Here is a 20,161-nt window from a genome sequence, read left to right as displayed (position 1 = left end):
AATGCAGCATAAAGGGTGGAATCCAGTGGGCTGGACACAACAGACCTCAGTCCTGGTTTTTGATCTACAGTATGATGTATGTGTCTAAGTATGAGGTTCATTTCTGTGACGTTGGTCTTTCTGAGAAGCTCTTAGTTATAGATGTAGTTAAAACGTAAGAGCTTCCTAAAACATTATCAAAACAAGGCCCTCTGCATCATGTATTTGTGCCTACAGAAAAAGAAAACTAGAATGAATGTGCCAGTATGTAGTCATGCTAATAAATGTTCTCCTGTGAAAAGCACTATGGCGATCAGTGTGATATAAACTAACCTAGATAGAGTTGAATATGGAATTATGAAAATCTTGACATTGGTACCTGTAATTTACTAGTTGTCCACAAATGTCCGGAATTAAAACTCCCAGCCTTTTTGAAAAATTTGAAAGAACAGACGGTAGAGACTACCCATTAGCAGCCCTTGTAGGAAAGTACGTATTACTCATTGCTGCCAGTGTGTCATCACTGTCTACCACCTGATTTCTCTCAAGTTTTCCTGTCCTCGGCACAGTCACAGATGGTTTTCATCTATTTAACGCCAGTCAGTAACAGGGATGCTATTACGCAGTCTTACAAGTTTCATAACATTTGTGCAATTTCTTCTTTTTCTAAAGCATATGTCTGGTTAGATGGTGTTCAGCCACAAGATCCTTAGCAGTTTATTTACAACTCCATTTTTTAATGCATCCTGACAAGGCAGATACTACTTTCAGTCTTAACCTAGATAAAATGCAGAAAAGAAGGTAGAATTGTTCCTTCTCTATACAAAACACAAAAAGGAAAAGTCATGGCCCATCCTAGAAATAGGTAAAGCTTTGGGATTTTGTTTTTTACAAGTTAAGCATTTCAGGGAATCTTGCATTTTACTCCTTCCCAAACAAAATAAGAAGAAACAAATTGCTTAATGTTACTGACGAAACAGATAAAATGCTGTATGTTGAAAACAAAAATCTCATTAACCAATTCAACAGTGCCACAGGTCATCCTCTCAGAAAAATGTCTGAATCTTGGTTAGAGACTGCATCTCCTCAAAAGTTTCTAAGCATTTGTAAGTCACTGCTATCCCTTGTTAAACACTGCAGCGGTCTTCTGGATGCAGTGTGGCTTTCCTTGCGAGGTGAAGCTCTGTTTATAGCAGCAGAAGCACAGGCGTCTGTCTTCCCTTTGTATTTTGTTGTTAGGGGTTCTTTGCCAGTCATTTGCGCTCTGGAATGCTGTAAGGTAGAATGAAAACTCTTTTCTCTCTCACTATGCTAAACCTTGGCCACTGGTCCAAGTTACCCAACTTTGTACACCTTCTGAGTAAGAGAAGGAATTAGCTACTCAGATTTTATGTAGATTCAAGCCAAATTATTAAATTTAGAGAGAATTTGTTGTTGTCACAGATCTAAATGTCTCTCTGTTCTGTTTCAGTAGCTTTATGAAAATTCATTGAATGGGAAGTGAAATGAGATCGACTTGCAGATTTCTGAATAATAGGGTTATGACAAGCTTCCTGTCAGCTAGTAGAGATGAACTCTTGGAGGAGACTTTGCTCTTCCAAGCTTCCAAAAGCCTTATTCTAGTTCTTGAAAAACTTTCATGGCATTCTTGCTGAAGGAGGGGCATTATGGAGGTGTACTAAAATACGTCATGCCTTAACAGGACTTTCTAACTAGTTTGGAGGACTACTCAGAATTTGAATTGCTTGCATACTTACGTACTTGTCACTTCAATATTGATTCACTTTTGACTAACTTTGTTTTGATTTATTTAGAGATAAAATGATTCCGGAGAGAGTGGGCATGTACAATATCCAGTTTACCTTTGCAGTGGATAAGACAAATACGCTCATCAGTGAACAGGTTTGAATCAATAATTAATTACATGTAGCCAAGAACATGTAATACAGAATCATCTGGGAGAAATTTTATTATACTTTGTAGATTCAGAATGCAAATACTTTCATTTGCAAGCTTTGCATAAAAGTATATTTTTATTTTTGATAGTAACTGATTTCAAACTGTTGATTATCAAAATACTTTTTCATTAGCTTTTATAACTAGGCAGAAATTTTGTGGAACAACACAGCTGCATAATTTGCAACCTAGTAGAACTGTTTTGTGGTCGTGCTAATTTATTTCAAGATTGTCAGTAAATTTCACATGCATTTGTTTCAGTATTTTTTGAGCAACCCATGTGTGCAGGTGAATTGCAGTGAATTATATCAGTATTTATTTTATTTTATTTTATTCTTCCTCCTTTTTCTGCTAGATTAGAGTTGAAGTTGTACCTAATGACCCTGTACGCTTGTTACCTGATTCTTTACCAGCTACTCCAGCAGTTTCCAATGTTCGAACTCTTACTAGCCGTACACTGGTCAAGGATTTATACCTCCATGTAATGGTAACTATACTTTAATACAAAATCATAATTAGGGAAATACATAAGACTGCTAAAAACATGTTTAATTTTGCTGTAAGTCATTGCTGCTATCTCTTTGCAGATTAACTTCACAAAAAAAAAAAGATGTAAATCAGTGATTTCTAGTATATGACAGGTGCATCTTGTTTTATTTACATACAGATGACCAAAACTAAAACATGCGGTCCTTGCTGTCAGGCATCTCAATTGAAACCCATTTCTTGTTGCCACAGGAAAAAAATGTTTCAAGGATAGATTCTAGTGGGAAAACACTTACCTGTACAGTAGATATTTCTCTCCGTGATTTTTCTTCCAGGACACAGTTTCTCTTAGAAATCTTGTATTACAAAAAATAAGGTTTCCTGAACTTTGAACGTTCACAGGGATACAGGGAGATCACTTACCATGTACTGCCATGGGCAAAACAGACTCGACTTGTGGAAAATTAATTTAATTTATCGCCAATTAAAACAGATTTGAGTAGTGAGGAACAAAGACAAAAAAGTAAAGCAACAGCTTCTACCGCACCCTTTCCCAGGCTCAGCTTTGATCCAGGCTACTCTACCCTTCCCCGAGCAGCACAGGGGGATGGGGAATGGGGAATGGGGCTCATGGTCAGTCCGTAACAGCTCCTCTCTGCTGCTCCTTCCTCCTCGCAGTTTTCTTGCTCTAGTGTGGGTCCTTCTATGGGCTGCAGGCCTTCAGGAAATATCCGCCTGCTCTAGCGTGGGGTCCTCCACAGGCTGCCGTGTGAATATCTGCTCCACCGTGGTCCTTCATGGGCTGCAGGGAAATACCTGCTCCACTGTGGTCCCCACGGGCTGCAGGGGAATCTCTGCTCTGGCACCTGGAGTGCCTGCCCCCTTTCTTCTCTCACCTTGGTGTTCCCTCTGCTGTTTCTGTTTTGGTTTTTTTTTTTTTTTTCTTTTTCCTTTCTCATCTGCCTGTGCATTTTTGCCCTTTCTTAAATATATTTTCCCAGAGAACCCACCACCTTGGCTGAGGGGCTTAGCTGTGCCCTGTGGTGGGTCGGCTGGAGCCGGCTGGCACTGGCTGTGTCCAGCACCGGGCAGCCCCGGCCTCTTCTCGCCGAGGCCACCCCTGCAGCCCCCCACTGCCAGCACCTTGCCACGTAACCCTAATGCAGTATATAAATGGATTACTTAGTGAAGTTCATGTTCCAAACTAACTTTTTTGTCTTTTTTACTTACAGGATGAATACAACAACCGCAGTGGAATTGATCTAGTTGGCAGAATAATAGCAAAAATTAAGAGCCCCAATGAAGATGATACAGAGATCCCACAGTTTCAGGGGAAAGTCAGTGCAGTTGAGTTTCCCTTTAACAGAGGATCCGCTGAAATAGTAAGTGTGACTGAAATACACAGTTAGCTCCATGAGCAATGGATCTAATGAGGCATATTTTTCTGCAGTTTCAAAGTTGATATTACACCTCATCATGTTTTGTGGAGGGTTAGCATATATTGTAGCCTTCCATTACATATAGGTAGATAAATTATTTCTTCTCTGCTTGGTTGCTGATTTTCAGAAAACCTGAAGGAAGGACATTCCTTAAACTGTTTATCTTTGCCAAGCGAGGGAAGTTTACAAGTACATTCAGTTAGGGACTGGGACATAGAGGGGGATCCAGGATAAGTCTTTTCCTCATTTGAATTCCACATGTAAATAACACCTCCCCAGTTTGTAGTTAAACCATTAATATTAGCGGTATTTTATTATTTTATTTATAGTACTATTTGGCTGTAATATCTTAAGATTATTTAGTCTGACTTCCTCATATATATGTAATTAATTTTTACCAGGTTCTCTTTACATTTTGTCAAGCTAACTGGCATCCTATCCTCATTTGAAGAAGTAAAGATAAAACTACCGCTTCTTTTTACACTTTCAGTCATTAGTGCCCTTGACTGTTAAAAATTCTTGCCTTATTTCAGTTTGAATCTCTGGCTGTAGCATCATGCATACCTCTGAAAGTACTGCATATTGTAGTCACGTCATCGCAGTCACTTTTTCTTCAACAAACACGGATTGAATTTTTTAAACCTGTGAGTTCCATTTGTAACAGTTGTTGCAAAGTATAATATAAAAGACACAAGTTAAAACATGCACATGTACAAAACTGGAAACAGTTCAAAACACACCAAAAAACCCCAGCAGAGTGTACATCTGCCCATTTGTTCTGAGTGGAATGGTCACAATATCTCTCTTAAAAGCCTACAGAGAACTTCAGTCAGTAGGACTATTCACGTGGTGAAATAGGTATATATAGATTTTTTTTTTTTTTTAAGTTGCTGAAATATCATATAAGAATTGCAGAACAAAAGTATACCCCTACTTCATTTGATTCCTCTAGTTGTCACATGTTTTACTAGCCTGAAGTCTATGGAAGTCTTCAAACAGTCAGAAGGTGTGCTGGGCGAGGATCCAACTTTTTAAAGAAATGTTCTCAGCCACCTTTTCTGACTCGTTCATTGGAAGCAGCTTCCCAGCAGACGCATCAGTGTGTGCCAGGTGGAGGCAGACACTGCCTTAGCAACCAAATGCAAGATCTCCCAATACATCTTGGAAATCACGACAATAAAACCCCAGTGGACTTGTGGATAATTAGTTTAATTTATCGCCAATTAAAATAGATTTGAGTAGTGAGAAACAAAGACAAAAAAAGTAAATCACTAAAATCTACAAATCATACATACAAACTTCTTCAAAATATATTTTATTCTGTACATCAACTGTTTTTATGGAACTACATAGATGAAGCTTAATGACACAGCATAAATGATTCTCTGTGGACAATGGTCAAGGACAGAAGTATCCAGTTAACATGGGCAAACGTTTTTCACTGAACAATCTGTCAAACTCTGGTCTACTCTGCTCTGTAAGGAAAAGTGACAAAATATGTGTGAAAAACAAGCTAGAAAAATAAAATGCATGGACTGAATAGAAGTATCAGATAAAATTAATATATTAGTTGATTCATGGTGCACTGTCAGTTTCTCTTGTTCCCCAACCATGTTTCAGGAGTAACGAATTAATTGGTTTGTGAACACATTTTTCTTCGGCAGGTAGGGTAGGGAAAAGTGCAAAAGTATAGGTAAGGGGTCAGCTATACCCACTGGTCTAATAAAATAGTGCTTTTCTCCACAAATCTTGCATTTACACCTACGGTAGAAATTTGAACAGATGTTTAAATCTGCATACATTTGAGGGGAATAATAACCCCATAGAGTGGGCTCTAACAGTTCAGGTAAAATTACTGGATAATTTCTCAGACTCCTCACAGATGCAGAAATAAACATTTTTTTTTATCTCCATGTACTAGTAACCTGCTGTTGAGCCATTGTGGCCTAAATACTCCAGTCTTGCTTCAGTGACTAAACTAACAACCTGTGTAATGGCGGGGGGGGGGGCGGGCAGGCAGGCAGGAGGGATGGGATGTTTTCAGTGGTTTTTTTTGTCTTGGTTTGGATTTTTTTTTTTGTAAGCAGATGCTTTTTCTTTCTACTTATCTATTCCTGGCTTGTTGGGGGATGAGGAGGGGTTGCATTTTAACTGCTTTCTCATTACTATGATCTGATGAGATCCTACTGCTTTTGACAGTAATTTGTGTTCCCTAGTCTTCTATTGGGAGTAATTTCATTTCAGTGAATCCCATACCTCTTCCCCTCTTCGGGCAGTTTTCAGTTGTCTAGTTTATACTGAGTTCTCTGACTTCAGACAACTCACAAAACTCCTGTGGAACAGATTTGTTGGTTGTGATGCAAGGTACCTTTCACTTGCTAATGGGGAGAGGAGGAGGCACACTAGTGGTTTTTCCAGTATCTTGAAATTGTTCCATCTTGTTTGTGAATATAATCATGTGCAATTAGCATCAATGTAATGAAGCTGATAATCTGACATGTTTACCCTTACACTGATGTTCAGGAATACTAATTCCTTAATGAAGGAAAATGTTTAGATTTTTATTAGTGTAAATTTTCTAAGGAAAAGATATGTCCAGTACAGACTTCTCCTGATTAAATATGTAGCTGCAATATTTTTGAAAGCCATGAAGACTATCTTTGAAGGTTATATATCTATCTCTTCTTTTAGGCTGCAACCATCTCTCTCTTGATTTGGCCAGTTGAGTAGCAATTTCTACATGTTAAAGGTGGAAACAGTATGAGTTTTATTATAAGCATTATTCATTTTATGCATGATACCTTTCCCAAAGTAACAGCACATTTAGATATTACCTATACTAATTTTATTTCTGTTTACCATTCTTCATGGTTTTATAATATTTCCTGTGTTTGTAAAGAAAGGCAAAGGGTTTAGTTTGTCTTTTCAATGAGGAATTGATAAGAAATGGGATGTGCATGTTAGTATTTGGATATATATTGTTCATTCATTTGGGACCTGCTGTCTACTTCCATGGTAACAACAGTAACTTTAACTTAGCACTGGGAATAGTTTGTTTTTCCTTCTCTGTGTTTATACATTCGGTCTTTCTTTTTAATGTTCCATTTGCCTTTGCTCACATGCTGAATGAAGTACATCCGAGGAAATCTTCCTTATGGGACAGTGCAGATAATATTTTTTCTAAGCATATGTGTCATATAATAAAATACGTAGCCAAAAATAGTAAGACTCTTTAAACAGGTAAAAATGACAATCTTAATTCTTAAATAATGAAATAGTTACTGATAAATCTTTGTATTTTACTTCTTTTTATTAGGTATAAAAGGCATTTCCAAGCCAATACTTAAAAATGTAATAATATTGTATAGACATCATGTGTTAGGTAACTTTATAAGATATACTATTTGAAGAATGTTTATTTTATTTTGTGTGTTACCTCAAGTGTGAACATAAACTTATGTATGTTTGTTTGTTTGTTTATTCTGTTAGAATCTAGTGCTTGCTGAAAACAGTCCTGGAAGAGATAGCACTGAATATATTCTTGTATTTGAGCCAGATCTGCCAGCTTTGAAAAAACCATTGGAACCATACCGTCTCTCATTTATGTTTTACAATGGTATGTTTCAATTACTCTAAAGTGCTTGCTTTTCCATAGAACCAACTATTTTTAGGTTCATAATACTTCTTCAGAACTGTGTAATAGTTTAATAGATTTTTGCTGATGTTTAAACCAAGTATGTTACTGTATTTTCTTCTAAAAATATATATATTTATTTCTGTAGATTTCAAGAAGCAGCAACAGATGGCAGCACTTACAAGGGAGAGAGACCAATTATCTCAGTCCATAGGTGTTTACAGAAATTGGTTTGATACTACCAGTCAGCTTGTATCTGAAATGAAATGTAAGTTCAAATATATAAATAAGTTTCCTGGGAATTAAACTTTTTTTTCCTTTAATAATTTTGAGAATGTAGAGAGGGGAAGAAAAATGAGTATTGAAATAATGAGATACAGTAATCAGAGGGGAGCAGAAGGGAGTATATCTTTGCATTAACAGGGAAGCATCTAGTTGTTTGGATGGACCTACCTATAAAGAGTCTTGATTTGAGGTAGAACATCTTATGTCAGAACTGTCAAAAGGAGGAATAAAACATTGAAGTTGGTGGTCTGATTTTTTTTTTCCGTGACTGCCTTGCACTCCCATCTTTGCAATGGATGTGTGAATGCTGATCCATCTGGAAATTCAATAGTTGCCTTAAAACAATTTTAGGGAATGAACTATAGATAATCTTCTTTCAAAAAGTTAGTCCTACATTTTCTAAATGTTACTTTTTCTCCCCACATTTGATCCTATGTTGTACATTATTCAAAATTATTGTGTAGCTATTCATTGTTTATCTCTATGTTCTTCAGCAAATGTAATCCTTTATAAAGTCTTAAACAGCAGAGCAGTTTGAGGGCAGTGGTTTGCGGGAATGGGAGAGGTGAAGGAAATGTTTTCTTTGCATTATTTTTTTTGTTTGAATCATCCTGTCTGTCAATCAGAAGGTTTAATAGGTGCATTTTGAATTTTTATTTTAAATAATCACTAAATGTAAATAAAGCATGCTGGAATTAGAAGATGCTGCTGTTTCTTGTAATTTTAGTACAGGGCTATGTTTCTGTTACTTGCTTACTGCATGTTTCCATTATGGATGCAAATTCCTGAATTCCAGTGTGAAAGGCAAAAAGTTTTGTTCCATATTTGCAGATTTTTGCACATCTCTAGAGAGAAAGTTGGAGCAAACATTATACTTTATGCTTAAATAACATTTCCAGATATAAACCTGTTTGAATAGAGTGGAAAGAACTCACCTGTTTACTCATTTGTTTTGAAAATTGCCTCAGTTCAGATATGAGAGTTGAGGAAATAATGTCCAGAAAGTGGTGTCCCATATAAGAAACAAAAGAGAGTAGTGCCAGCTACCAGTCTTTCCTTCCCTCTTGCCATTTTGCCTGTTGGAGAACCATTTGGAAAGATAATTGAGTATTAAAAGAAAAAAAGAGCTTACTAGACTGATCTAAGGACTGGCCCCATTGCTTCCTGAAGCTGAAGGAGATGGCAGCTTCTGAAATTGCTTAGAAGCTGGACAAATCACAAGATCTTTATGGACAAACCCCGACATTCTGTGCTGAAATTAAGAAGCAGATAGAATCAGCTGTGGGTGGTGGCAAGATTCTGAAAAGTTGTAAGAAATTCTGTAAGAAGTGTTCCATTGCTTTCTAATATTTCCTTACTCTCTGTTGATTTTATTGGTTTCAGGTCAGGTTAAAGAAGCTGAAACAAGAGAAACTTACCTAAAGAATGAACTGAAAAAACACCAAATTGAATTACCACAGACAAACACAGTATGGCTTATTTCTTACTAAACTCTATAACATCTTACAAATAAATCTAATCTTAATATGAAATTGATATCATTATATAACATTATTGAATCTCACTGGTATATACACAAGCACCTGTTACCAAAACCCTGAAAATTTAAGCCATGAGGAAAATTTGTGGATCAATGGCAAGCTTAATTTTTTTTTTACTGTTCTGCTAATGTGACTGTCTCTTAAAGAAACTACTAGAGAAATAAGAAAAACTTCTCTTTTATGTCCTGATATTGGTTTTGCCTTTCTGCTAAGGTTACCAGTTGTGTTACTGGTACTGCTAGTTTCATAATGCGTTTGCGCAGGCTGATGAATATTGGATGTATTCTGGCATAAGTAGACCAAAGGAAAACATTTCTTTTCAGAGAATTAAAGAATTTCATATGTTAAAGAAACTTTTTAAAGAAAGTTTTCAAACTACTTTTTGGAAAAAAAAAATGTAAACAATCATTTGTCTTTAGATCAAATAAAAACAAGTGTTACCATCATTAATCACAAATCAGTAGAATTAAATTATACACGTTCTGCAATCATGATACCCAAGTTCCCCTGCTGGCTAAATTTTTCAGACCTGGACATAATCCCCTTCTAAAATGGTTTCTTTTTGTACTTTTGTGGTTGTCTCTTCCTGCTGATTTAAACTTTCTTCAGTTTTGGCTCTCATCAAGCTCTGGTGGCTCTTCGTGAAAAGCTCCCTGAAGTCTTTAAGAAAAAAAAAGTAGTAGTAAAATGTTCATAGTCACAATTGCAGTGTGCCTCTTTTTGCTCTCCTCTGAGATTATATGCAGTGGTCCCCTATATATTAAGAGTCTGTTTCAGATTATTGAATGTTTTTTGTTAGGAACTTGATTGACAACAGGTAAAGTAACTACTTCTGCAGCTCAGCCCAATGATATATGCTTGCTTACTTTAAATTTTAATTCTCAGCTTCAGTATATGGATTCTCTTATAAAACAAAAGATGTTGGATCAAGAAAGAGTAATGAAACAGCCAAGGCGAACTTGTACCCTCCCAAACTATCCAAAAGGCAACCAGGATATTTTAGGCAAGGTGAGTTTTCTCTCAGAGAACCTTCAGATGGGTTTTGTTTGTTTCAGGAAGTGGTAATGATGAAAATTAGCCAACTGAATATGCAAGTAATTTTTGAGGAGATTAAAAAGAAGATGGCATTCTCAACCCATCAGTTGACCAGCTCTTCTAACAGAGCCATCAACAGGGGAATTAAATGTCTGATTGAAGTTGCAGGATGATTGTGATTAGTATGAAAAGGGGAGGTGGTCTTGGCTTTCATTTTGACTGTTCTAACTTATGTGGTACAGATTGCACATTTAGCTCAAATTGAGGATAACGAAGCAGCAAAAGTTATCTCTTGGCATTTGGCAAGCGACATGGACTGTGTAGTCACACTGACTACTGAAGCTGCTCGTTCTATTTTTGATGAAACTCAAGGTCGACAACAAGTATTACCCCTTGATTCTATTTACATGAAGACACTCCCTGATTGGAACAGGTAGAGAAAAAACAATGAAACTTCTGCTTTTGCTTTACATACTTCCTCAACTTTTTTTTTTGTCTAATTTGTTTTTTAAACTTTACTCCTATTGAAGATTCAAAGTATAAAATTTCTGGCTTCATAATTGTAGCAACAGTAATGTCACTTGAAATGTTAGCTGAGATCATAGCTTTAGATCTTTAACTGGTGTGCATTGTTCTTTATTTAATAGGGTGTTTCTGTTAAAAAGAGAAGACAATCTACCATTTATTTTTCTTCACTTCTACATGTTTTCTAGAGTAGGAACTTTATAAAAATAATTCTAGTGCTTCAAATCAAATTCTAACTTTTCTAAAAATCCAATTCTGGAGTACATTCTATGAAATCATTGTAGTAATAGAAATTCATTCTGCTGTTTTGGTTTCCTGGAAGATACAGGAAAACATAATAATTCTGTGCCTGAAAATAATTTGCATATGAAGATGACTGCTAGTATCATAAAGAATGCCTTTTAGAAAAGATTTGATGTGCAGATGAATTTATAAGGTCCAAAATCTCAGTTTTGATAAAATAGTGTATTAAAACTTCCATAAAATTAGTCATATGAATTTATTGGATATATGTCTCATTACAGATTAGTGTTTCACCAAAGCATCTTTAATATAACTGGCATTTCAGCTCATGTTGGGATTGTTTAGCACCTAATGTGGAAGTGTTAAGATGCATTCAGTTCAGCTGGAGATTTCTGACTAGATTATCAGGAGCAATAATGAAATAAGGACAAATTACTTTTTTCCTCTTCTTTTCTTCTCCCTCACTCTCCTCTTTCTTTAATTAGGTCTTTGCCTCACTTAAGAAACGGAGAAATCTTCTTCAGACCTATTGGAAATCCTGTATTTGCCAGAGATCTGTTAACATTTCCAGATAATGTTGAGCATTGTCAAACAGGTAAATGATGTTAAAGAAATTGTTCATAACTTCTTTCTCTTTAGTAAATTAAATACAGAAACATCACAAATCATAATCCATTCCGTAATCTTCACTGAGGCATTTGCAAATACCCGTGTACGTTCCTTGTGATGTCTGCTTGTAAAAAGAGGATGACATTAGGACATTAAAAGGCAAGTGTCATGAGGTTGGAGCCAGGCCCTTCTCAGTGACATCCATTGACAGGACAAGGGGCAACGGGTGCAAGCTGGAACACAGGAGGTTCCACATAAATATGAGGAAAAACTTCTTTACAGTGAGGGTAACTGAACACTGGAACAGGCTGCCCAGAGAGGTTGTGGAGTCTTCTTCTCTGGAGACATTCAAAACTCGCCTGGATGCATTCCTGTGTGATATGATCTAGGTAATCCTGCTCCGGCAGGGGGATTGGACTAGATGATCTTTCAAGGTCCCTTCCAATCCCTAACATTCTGGGATTCTGTGATTAGCGTTAAGTATTTGCAAGCAACAGTTGTGAACATTTCAGCAATGACCACTGTCTTCTGCTTATTGTCTTATTTTTATTTTCTCTACTATATATACTAGAGGGTTTTTCTTTTTTAAATTACTGCAGTATTATCTTATTTCCAAGCTCATATAAGCAGAAACTGACAATCGTGATATTAGTTTTATATTTCCATATTGCAGAAGTTACTGCTTTTGTTAGGCTGCTTTTCCAGTCCTATTCCTCTCAAAAATGTGTAATGCATAGATTTATGTACACCCAGACTGAACTGTACATGACTATATGTGTTATGCATAAGTAGTTACAGTAAGAATAAGCTTTCGATTTTTATGCAGATTCTATTTAGGAAACCATCATCCTCTCGCTCTTTCTAACAGCGTAGCAGAACCTACCTTTTCCTACACGCTATTTCGTATTAAATTAAGTAGACCTACTCCTTTATATAGAGAGTTGGAATCTGAAAGTAGTTCAATAAGTTTTTCATTTTACTTCACAACTTCCCAGTATTGAAATATTCCTCTCTACTGTTAATAAAAAACAATATTTAGTCCTTTTTAGACTTTTATCTATAAATTCTTCTTCGTGTCCCTTGGGGGAATTTAAAAACCACATTGCTTGATGTATCTCGTGCAAGGCTACATCAAGTTAGACTTTGTATAGAACAGTCTTTTATTAGAAGAAAAGTCTTAAACTTAGTTGGATTGTCAGCCTGTGAATGGTTTTTTTCTTTGATAACCCGTTGAATATTAAAAAACTGAGAACACAATTCAAGGAGGACTTAAAAAAATTATCATTTATATAATTTCCTAAAACTTGGGATTTTATTATGTGTGTCTTCATAAATGTAAATATAAGATATCAAGAAAGTACTTTGGAAAATAGTCAATTATGCCGTAAGGCAATTAAACATACTGAATTTTTTTCTTTATGAATTCTTTGATGAAAACAGAAGGTTGCCTATTTGTCTCAATCTGAGAATAAAATTTCATTGAAAAAGAATCATGCACATGCTAGTTCACTTGCACTTATCTGAAAAGCTGTAATAATGATGCCTCAGAATTTATTTCTCAAAACTCAAGTTATTTTGTTGCAGATAAATTTCATGGTTCAAAAAATTACATTTTTCAGTGTTTGGGATGCTCTTGGGTGACACTATCGTTATAGATAACTTGGATGCTGCCAACCATTACAGAAAAGAGGTATGTTTCTATTATTCTTGATATTTTAAAAAACAAATATATTGCATAGCTACATATTTAATACATTACAAACTTAGAATAATTGCTAATTTTAATGCTGCATTAGCTGGAAGTGTGCTTAGTGTCTGTAGGTCTCAATGCACTTAACAGTGAATGAAATTTTTATTATTGGCACTGACAAAATTACCTCCATTCAACAAATTCCATTATGTGAATGTTGCCATGAAGCATGGGACCATGTTTTTAAAGATAAACATTTTTAGTTTTGCTGTTAGTGTTAAATGCAAGTTCTTCAGTACTTTCCTAGTCCCTGGATGTATAATAAAACACAGGAGTCTGAGGCACATGATAAAATTTCACATCCACTAAAATGACTAAAATCTTGATGTGAAACTTACTAGACCTTTTTCTGACCCATTTTATTTAAGTTTAATGGGACACATTTTAGGAGGCAAGAGTCTCTGAGGAAGTCCTGATACTGGGCACTTTCTGTTTCAGCTTACAGGTTTGCTAGAATTGAAATAATGATTCAGCATAAGAATGTAGAACTGTACTGATTAAACATTCAGCTTTTGGGGCTGGATATTAATATTTTTTTCTCCTCTCCAGAAGTATAAGAAAGTGTACTGCAGGGTTGTTCTTAAGAGAACAATGAGTTAATGAGGAACCTCTGGTGGCATCAAAAATTGGTTGCCTGATTCGATCTTTCACAGTCAGTGCAGCACCGATTTCCTGCTGTGTGCTCTGGGCCTGACCAGCTCTTCTGTTCTGTGATTCCCTTCCCTTTTTATTGGCTACCACTAGCTAGTAACCTGGGAACAAGGACTGTCTTGAATGTTTCTAAAGAGTGTCTCAGAAGTATGGATATAGTCATAGTAAAAAACAGATGATTGACATTGATATTATAATTTTCATCATGTGTTATAACCATCTCAATGTCTATCAAGTGAAAAAATAGCTACCATTTGTCAACTGTGAAGACTGTGTGCTTCTTTCATCAGAAAGTATTTTTTACTGCAAAATCAAAAAGAAAGACAGGAGAGTCAGATCTCTGTTGTTGATCAGTGTCGGGAGACTGACCGTCTGGGTCAGGAGTTTGTATATGTGGTCATTTCTCAAAATGAGGTCTGGGTCATTTCACTTGGTTAGTCTGTCACCCCATTTGTATCAGTCACCCACCACAGGTAAATTTCATCAACTATATGGAAGTTTTATTGAACATGTTAGAAATAAATCCCTTGCAATTTAGATGCTTTAAATCTTGTGCATTTTAAAAGGAAAAGAAAAAAGCAATCTTCATCAAATAATTGAATAAGTGCTTGCATTTTTTATCAACACTAATGTTTATTGTCATTGCTTCACAGTGTATGTTGATGACTAGCTTTTTCCCAGTATAGATTTAAATTCTGCCTCCAGAGTTCTGTTAAAATGTGAGGACACAAAAAAAAAAACCAACAACAAACAAAAAATCTAGTCTTCATAATTACTGACAGTACTGTTTAATTTTAATATATGCATTCTACTGCTTGAAAGCAAAGGTCATGAAATGTAATTTCATAAAATACGTTCTCACTAGAGAACAAGCTGCATCATAGTTGAAAGATACAAAGCTTCACAACAGCATTACTGAAAACTTAGATTTTCTATGGAGTTACTAATTTACTATCACTTTTTGTACCTGTGTAGGTTGTAAAAATTACACATTGCCCTACTTTGCTGACTAGGGAAGGAGACAGGATTCGCAGCAATGGAAAATTTGGAGGCCTTCAGAATAAAGCTCCTCCAATGGACAAACTCAGAGGAATGGTATTTGGAGCACCCATACCAAAACTTTACTCTACTTTCTCTGGACAGATAGGTGGGTTAATGAAGTCATGAAAATACGAAACTTCCAAAATTATATTGCTTGCCTGTGTTTGTTATTCTCTTATGTAATATAAAAAGGAAAACTTAAATTTATCATAAAGTTATTGTACGAAATATTACCTGTACAATGTCCTGTTTATGAATTTCCCTTTTCTTAAAAGCTTACAGCTATTAAGTTTCCTGAAAAAAAATTAATAAATTCCCCCCTTTCCTTAGTTTTATTAAAGAAAGAGTATAAGCAGTGGTAATCATTCAAACAGCAGGCATGAGAAGCTTAAGCTGACTGAATTCCAGCATCCTTGAAAAACAAGTTTCAGGTCTTTCTCCTCCAGAAACACTATTTCAATTTAGAATTTCTTACTGTACAAGTAAGCTCTATGAAGCAGTGGTAGAAAAATTCCTGTTCTCATCAGTCATGCACAACATCTTCTACATTATTTCCCTAACAAGAAGATACCTTATATTTCCTGTGGGATCACTTATATTTCATTATGTGCTTGGATTCTTCCTTTCAGAATAAAGGTTATAAATAAAGTTAAAAGGTGGCAGATTCTGACATGTAACAGCTGACCTGACTGGTTTGTAAAACATTGAAAAGTCTTATTCACAAACAAGGTTGTTCTTAAATACTTAATTTTCAAAAGAAAGGACATGAAGTTTTTCCATGCAAGTATTCCTAGAAAAGTGCAATGGAGAGGGGTCGGGGCAGAACGAGAGAGAACGAGAGAGAGAGAACACATGTATCTATTGGAGTAGCCTTATATGTGAGCAAACTACTTAACATTGACCAGTTGAGGGAGAAAGAAGACTGAAATCTTTCCTAGGCATTTCAGTAAAAATGTTACATGTAGGAAAAATGTAGTAAGCATTTCAGCTACAGACTGAAATATGCTGGTTTTAGCACACTTTATATTTGTCTATCAACACATTTTCAATTGTTGAACTCAGTTATTACCCAATGTGAATTAAATTGGAATTGTCTGTAATATAGTACAAGAACAATCATGGTAGAAGAAAAGGGTGTGTTTTAATTTCATTTGGATAGTTACTAGACTTTTAAAGGAAAATAATACTGAGGTTCCATATAAAGGACAGCACCTTATTACACAGGACTTGTTTTGAACTGAATTTCAGCCTTAACATTAGTTCTGACTTGATAGTCTATGTTTGTAGCATAAAAGGAAAGTAGTTAAACTGTGATAACACTGACAAGGTACTTCTAAAATAAACTGTACTATGAATTTACAGTGCCTTTTGTCAATCTGCAGTAACTATCTATGTGAACGCTTTCACCCTGTGGCAAATGTAAGGTAATTTAGTGTTCAGTTAAGCTTTGTGCAAGCTACCTCATACTCACCACAAAATAAAATGAATGAGCCTGGGCTAACATGCTTGAACCCTTTCTTTATTACTTGACATATTTATTCAGTGCCTGGACAAAGAAAAATTCTGTGTCTCATATGTTAAAAGAGGAACAAAGTTTGTAAGCAAAATATGCCCTTGTTTACCTGAGTCTACTGCTGTGTCCTTGTTTAAATTTCTGTAGGTGGGACAAAGTGAAACTCAGTAAACGTTCTCTTGTTCCACAAGGTGGACTAGAATTCAAGTCAGTAATACAAGCTTCAGCTTTGTAGCACTAAAAGCAAAACATACTACAAGCACACTTAATGACATCAAAGGCAGAGAATTCAGTTTAGAGCACACAAGCAACGAGAAGTGTAAAAAAATACCCGTTTGCCATGTCATTTTCAGAGTTCACTGGTACTTTACTATGTTCTAAGATACAGGCTCAAAAAGAAAAGAGGAATCAAAATTTATTTTTTTTTTTCAGTCTGTCTTTATAGTCATTTTAAGAATAGCCACTGGTCCACTGTAAGTTTGGGTGAGTGTTTTTAACTAGTGCTTTTGAAAGATACCATTTTCTTGTGAATCTTACACATTGTCTGGATTGTTTAGATAGCCTTCTAAATCAAAATGACCACTTATTTACTGTTTTGTGTTTTATTATTTTATTCTTCAATTAGATCTTCTTCAGCAATACCGTACAGCACTGGTGAAACTTGATAACGCGAATAAGGACCTTGATTTACATTTGCAGTCACTTAACACTCCAGAAATGCAAAAGAAAAAACAGGAACTGGCCGAACAAGAGAAAAGCCTCAAGCTAATAGAACAAAAATTGGGTAGGTTATTGTATTACATTTTTGGTGTCCTAAAGGAGGAGAACCATTAACTGCATCCAGAGGTATTCTGCTCTTACAAACTAACAAGTTCAAACTATGAAGGAAGATTGTTAAAATTAAGAGCTTAGAGATGTCTCATTTTAGGGAAAGAATAGAAAAACTCTATGTAGTATGATGCTGTGGATATTGCCTAGACCAGCACTGCCCTGTAATGTGTTCAGATAATAAAAGTGTGGAATTAGCGTCTTGTGAACATGAAGCTATGATCTTACTAATATGAGATTATATAACTATCATTCTGGCTGGCCCAGTTGTAGAGAACATTGACATTCTTTTTGAAATGACTGCGTAGTAGAGAGCTGAATTGCTTTTGCTAAGGAAACACAATCAAAACATTGTACTATAAAAAGAAACACCGCTAATTCTGCAAGAATAGTATTTCTTAGTTAGAAATGGTTTTTATGTAGATATGAAATAATTTATGATATTTCAAAATATATTTTAAAAAAACAACATTTACTCTGTGAGAACTGTAAACGAAGCAAATGTTTTTACCTGTCATCTTCAAACTTAATTTCAGCCATAAGATAACTATGAAATTTACGGCATGTCTAAAGCCTTACTTCAGAGGTTTAACACTACTGTTACAGGGCCCATTTACAACCAATAGAATTAATATTTTTTAAAATTTGTTCTTACTTGCAATTTTTTCATAGGTATGACTCCATCGGATAAAGTCACTGAATCATTACTTCAGCCTATAATGTTAGATATGTCTGACACCCCTGTCCCTTCCAAAAGAATGCGAAGAGAAACAGTAAAAAAATTGTATAGGTAAGTCTATATTCTGAATCTAGTCATTACTTTCCCATATCCTGAATTCAAAGCAAAAGCTAGTTTGTTTTTTTTTGCGTGGGAGATTTTTTTTTTAATTCGTATTTGTATACAATAACCAACAGTGAGCAGAGTTTGCGTAAGGCTGATTTTCAAGGTAATTTTTATTTCCTTTAAAGTTTCTGCTGTTATTAAGCTTGATATAAAGATTTGCTTGCTAATTCTGTTTCTCTTTATGAACTGATTGATTGGCATCTTTCTGCATTCACATTCGCCATATTTTCTGGTATATTCAGCTCCGTTACACCCCAGAAATATTTGAGATGGCTTGGTCTGTAAATTCTTTTAAGGGTCGATGTCAAATACTGGGCAGATGAACAGAGAAAGAATAATTTTTATATAACTTTTTCTAAGTAACTGTCAGAGGTGAGCTGGTGGTAAAGTATTTAACACAGTTATCTCTTTACCTGTGTATCTACTTCTGCATTGCCTCTGTGGCCAATGAACGTGTGTACACACAAAATAAAATCAGGGAAATCTGTACGTCTGTATCTTTAAAATGACATAGAACTGGCTCTCCTTATGACTGTGTCATTGTCTTTGCTGAACTATGGTCATATTTTTGAGATTATTTAAATCTTACTCAGTTGTGTTCTGTAAATGTTAGAATGAGTTTTCACTGTATTACTATGTCTGTTATTTATATTTGTTACTATTTTAATTTTTTTTATCCACATGTAGAACTTAAGTGGTTATGTATTTAAATTACCTAATGTTAGCCTGATGCTATTGCTAATTTTAACAATAATTACAAGAATAAGAAGCTGTGCACAAAATTTGGGTTTTATAATATTCATACTAATGGGAGCTCTGTGCTTTTGCATCAGTTATATCAAATATATATAAAAATTTAAAGACATATATGTAATATATATATAGAAAAAAGGGCTTGGTTTATAATCTACTGTGCTATGTTTTTGTTTAGCTCTGAAGAAGAATGGATCTCCTCTCCCACAAAGAAGCAGCAGCAGCAACAGCAGCAGCAACCACTGCAGATATCCCCTTCAGAACTTAATGGAACTCCACGGAAGAGAAAGGCATAGACTGATGAGACTTGCTGGAAATAGCTATGTATTGAAAATGTGAATACATTCAGTTAAAGGAAATATTCATGTTGTATTACCCATTACTATGAAGATTTTTATACTTACAGAAGATACAAATGTATTTCAGTTAGTAGTAACAAAAATGTAAGTATTTAACATTGATAGATTAATTTTTGTATAGTTAATTTTCATTTCTAAAAGCTTGCAGAGTTTTTATGTTCATGTGTGAAAAAAGTTTAAAATATATCCTTTTTTATTTATAAAAAAAAATCGATCTTTTCAATAAAACTGCTTCAATACAAAGCGCTTCCAATACAATAGATTGTAATAATTAAGTCAACAGATTGTGCCATGAAATGCGATTTTCATTTTAAAAGCATCCCTGGCTGTCTTCAGGAAGAGAACTTTCTGGACTGCTCTTTTTTGATGGATGAAGTGTCAAGGTAATATCAATTTAAAAGGGAGGGTTTGAGCAGTGATATACTGAGATCTAACCACAGCCGTTTTGTAGAGTCTTCAGACAGTTAACAACAAGCTGATATGTAAGGCTGTGGCCAAGGTGTTGACATGAGAATTCATATCTCCTTCAGACAGTGCCAATGGAAAAAACAAAGTAGTAACTTGTGAGTATGAAAAGTGTAACAGGTTTGCTAGGAGGCTACTTTATGGACTGGGAGAGTGGTGAGTAGGAATACTTCATGGGTGCGAATGAGATACAATATTGTACCAATGCTAACCACTTTTCAACAT

General features: G+C 35.3%; 1 protein-coding gene across 4 annotated transcripts in view; it reads left to right on the top strand.

Annotated features, from left to right (window-relative positions):
- SMCHD1 (structural maintenance of chromosomes flexible hinge domain containing 1) overlaps positions 1-19,611 on the top strand; it is an 89,552-nt gene extending 69,941 nt beyond the window's left edge. For 3 of the 4 annotated variants that reach the window (XM_068395847.1, XM_068395848.1, XM_068395845.1), the window contains 14 exons: positions 1,794-1,881; positions 2,291-2,422; positions 3,654-3,803; positions 7,350-7,476; positions 7,643-7,762; positions 9,163-9,248; positions 10,206-10,328; positions 10,598-10,788; positions 11,609-11,718; positions 13,352-13,422; positions 15,109-15,280; positions 17,313-17,471; positions 18,188-18,305; positions 19,291-19,611. In XM_068395847.1, coding sequence (XP_068251948.1) covers positions 1,794-1,881; positions 2,291-2,422; positions 3,654-3,803; positions 7,350-7,476; positions 7,643-7,762; positions 9,163-9,248; positions 10,206-10,328; positions 10,598-10,788; positions 11,609-11,718; positions 13,352-13,422; positions 15,109-15,280; positions 17,313-17,471; positions 18,188-18,305; positions 19,291-19,408 — 1,765 coding nt within the window. In that variant the 3' untranslated portion in view covers positions 19,409-19,611. Of the gene's footprint in view, positions 1-1,793; positions 1,882-2,290; positions 2,423-3,653; positions 3,804-7,349; positions 7,477-7,642; positions 7,763-9,162; positions 9,249-10,205; positions 10,329-10,597; positions 10,789-11,608; positions 11,719-13,351; positions 13,423-15,108; positions 15,281-17,312; positions 17,472-18,187; positions 18,306-19,290 lie in introns of those variants that run through there. The other variant, XM_068395849.1, reaches the window with a different exon arrangement.
- Positions 19,612-20,161: the final 550 nt, after the last annotated feature.

Source organism: Nyctibius grandis, chromosome 3 (genome assembly GCF_013368605.1).
Source record: "Nyctibius grandis isolate bNycGra1 chromosome 3, bNycGra1.pri, whole genome shotgun sequence".
Classification (NCBI taxonomy): domain Eukaryota; kingdom Metazoa; phylum Chordata; class Aves; order Nyctibiiformes; family Nyctibiidae; genus Nyctibius; species Nyctibius grandis.
This window is presented reverse-complemented; position numbering and strand designations above follow the sequence as displayed.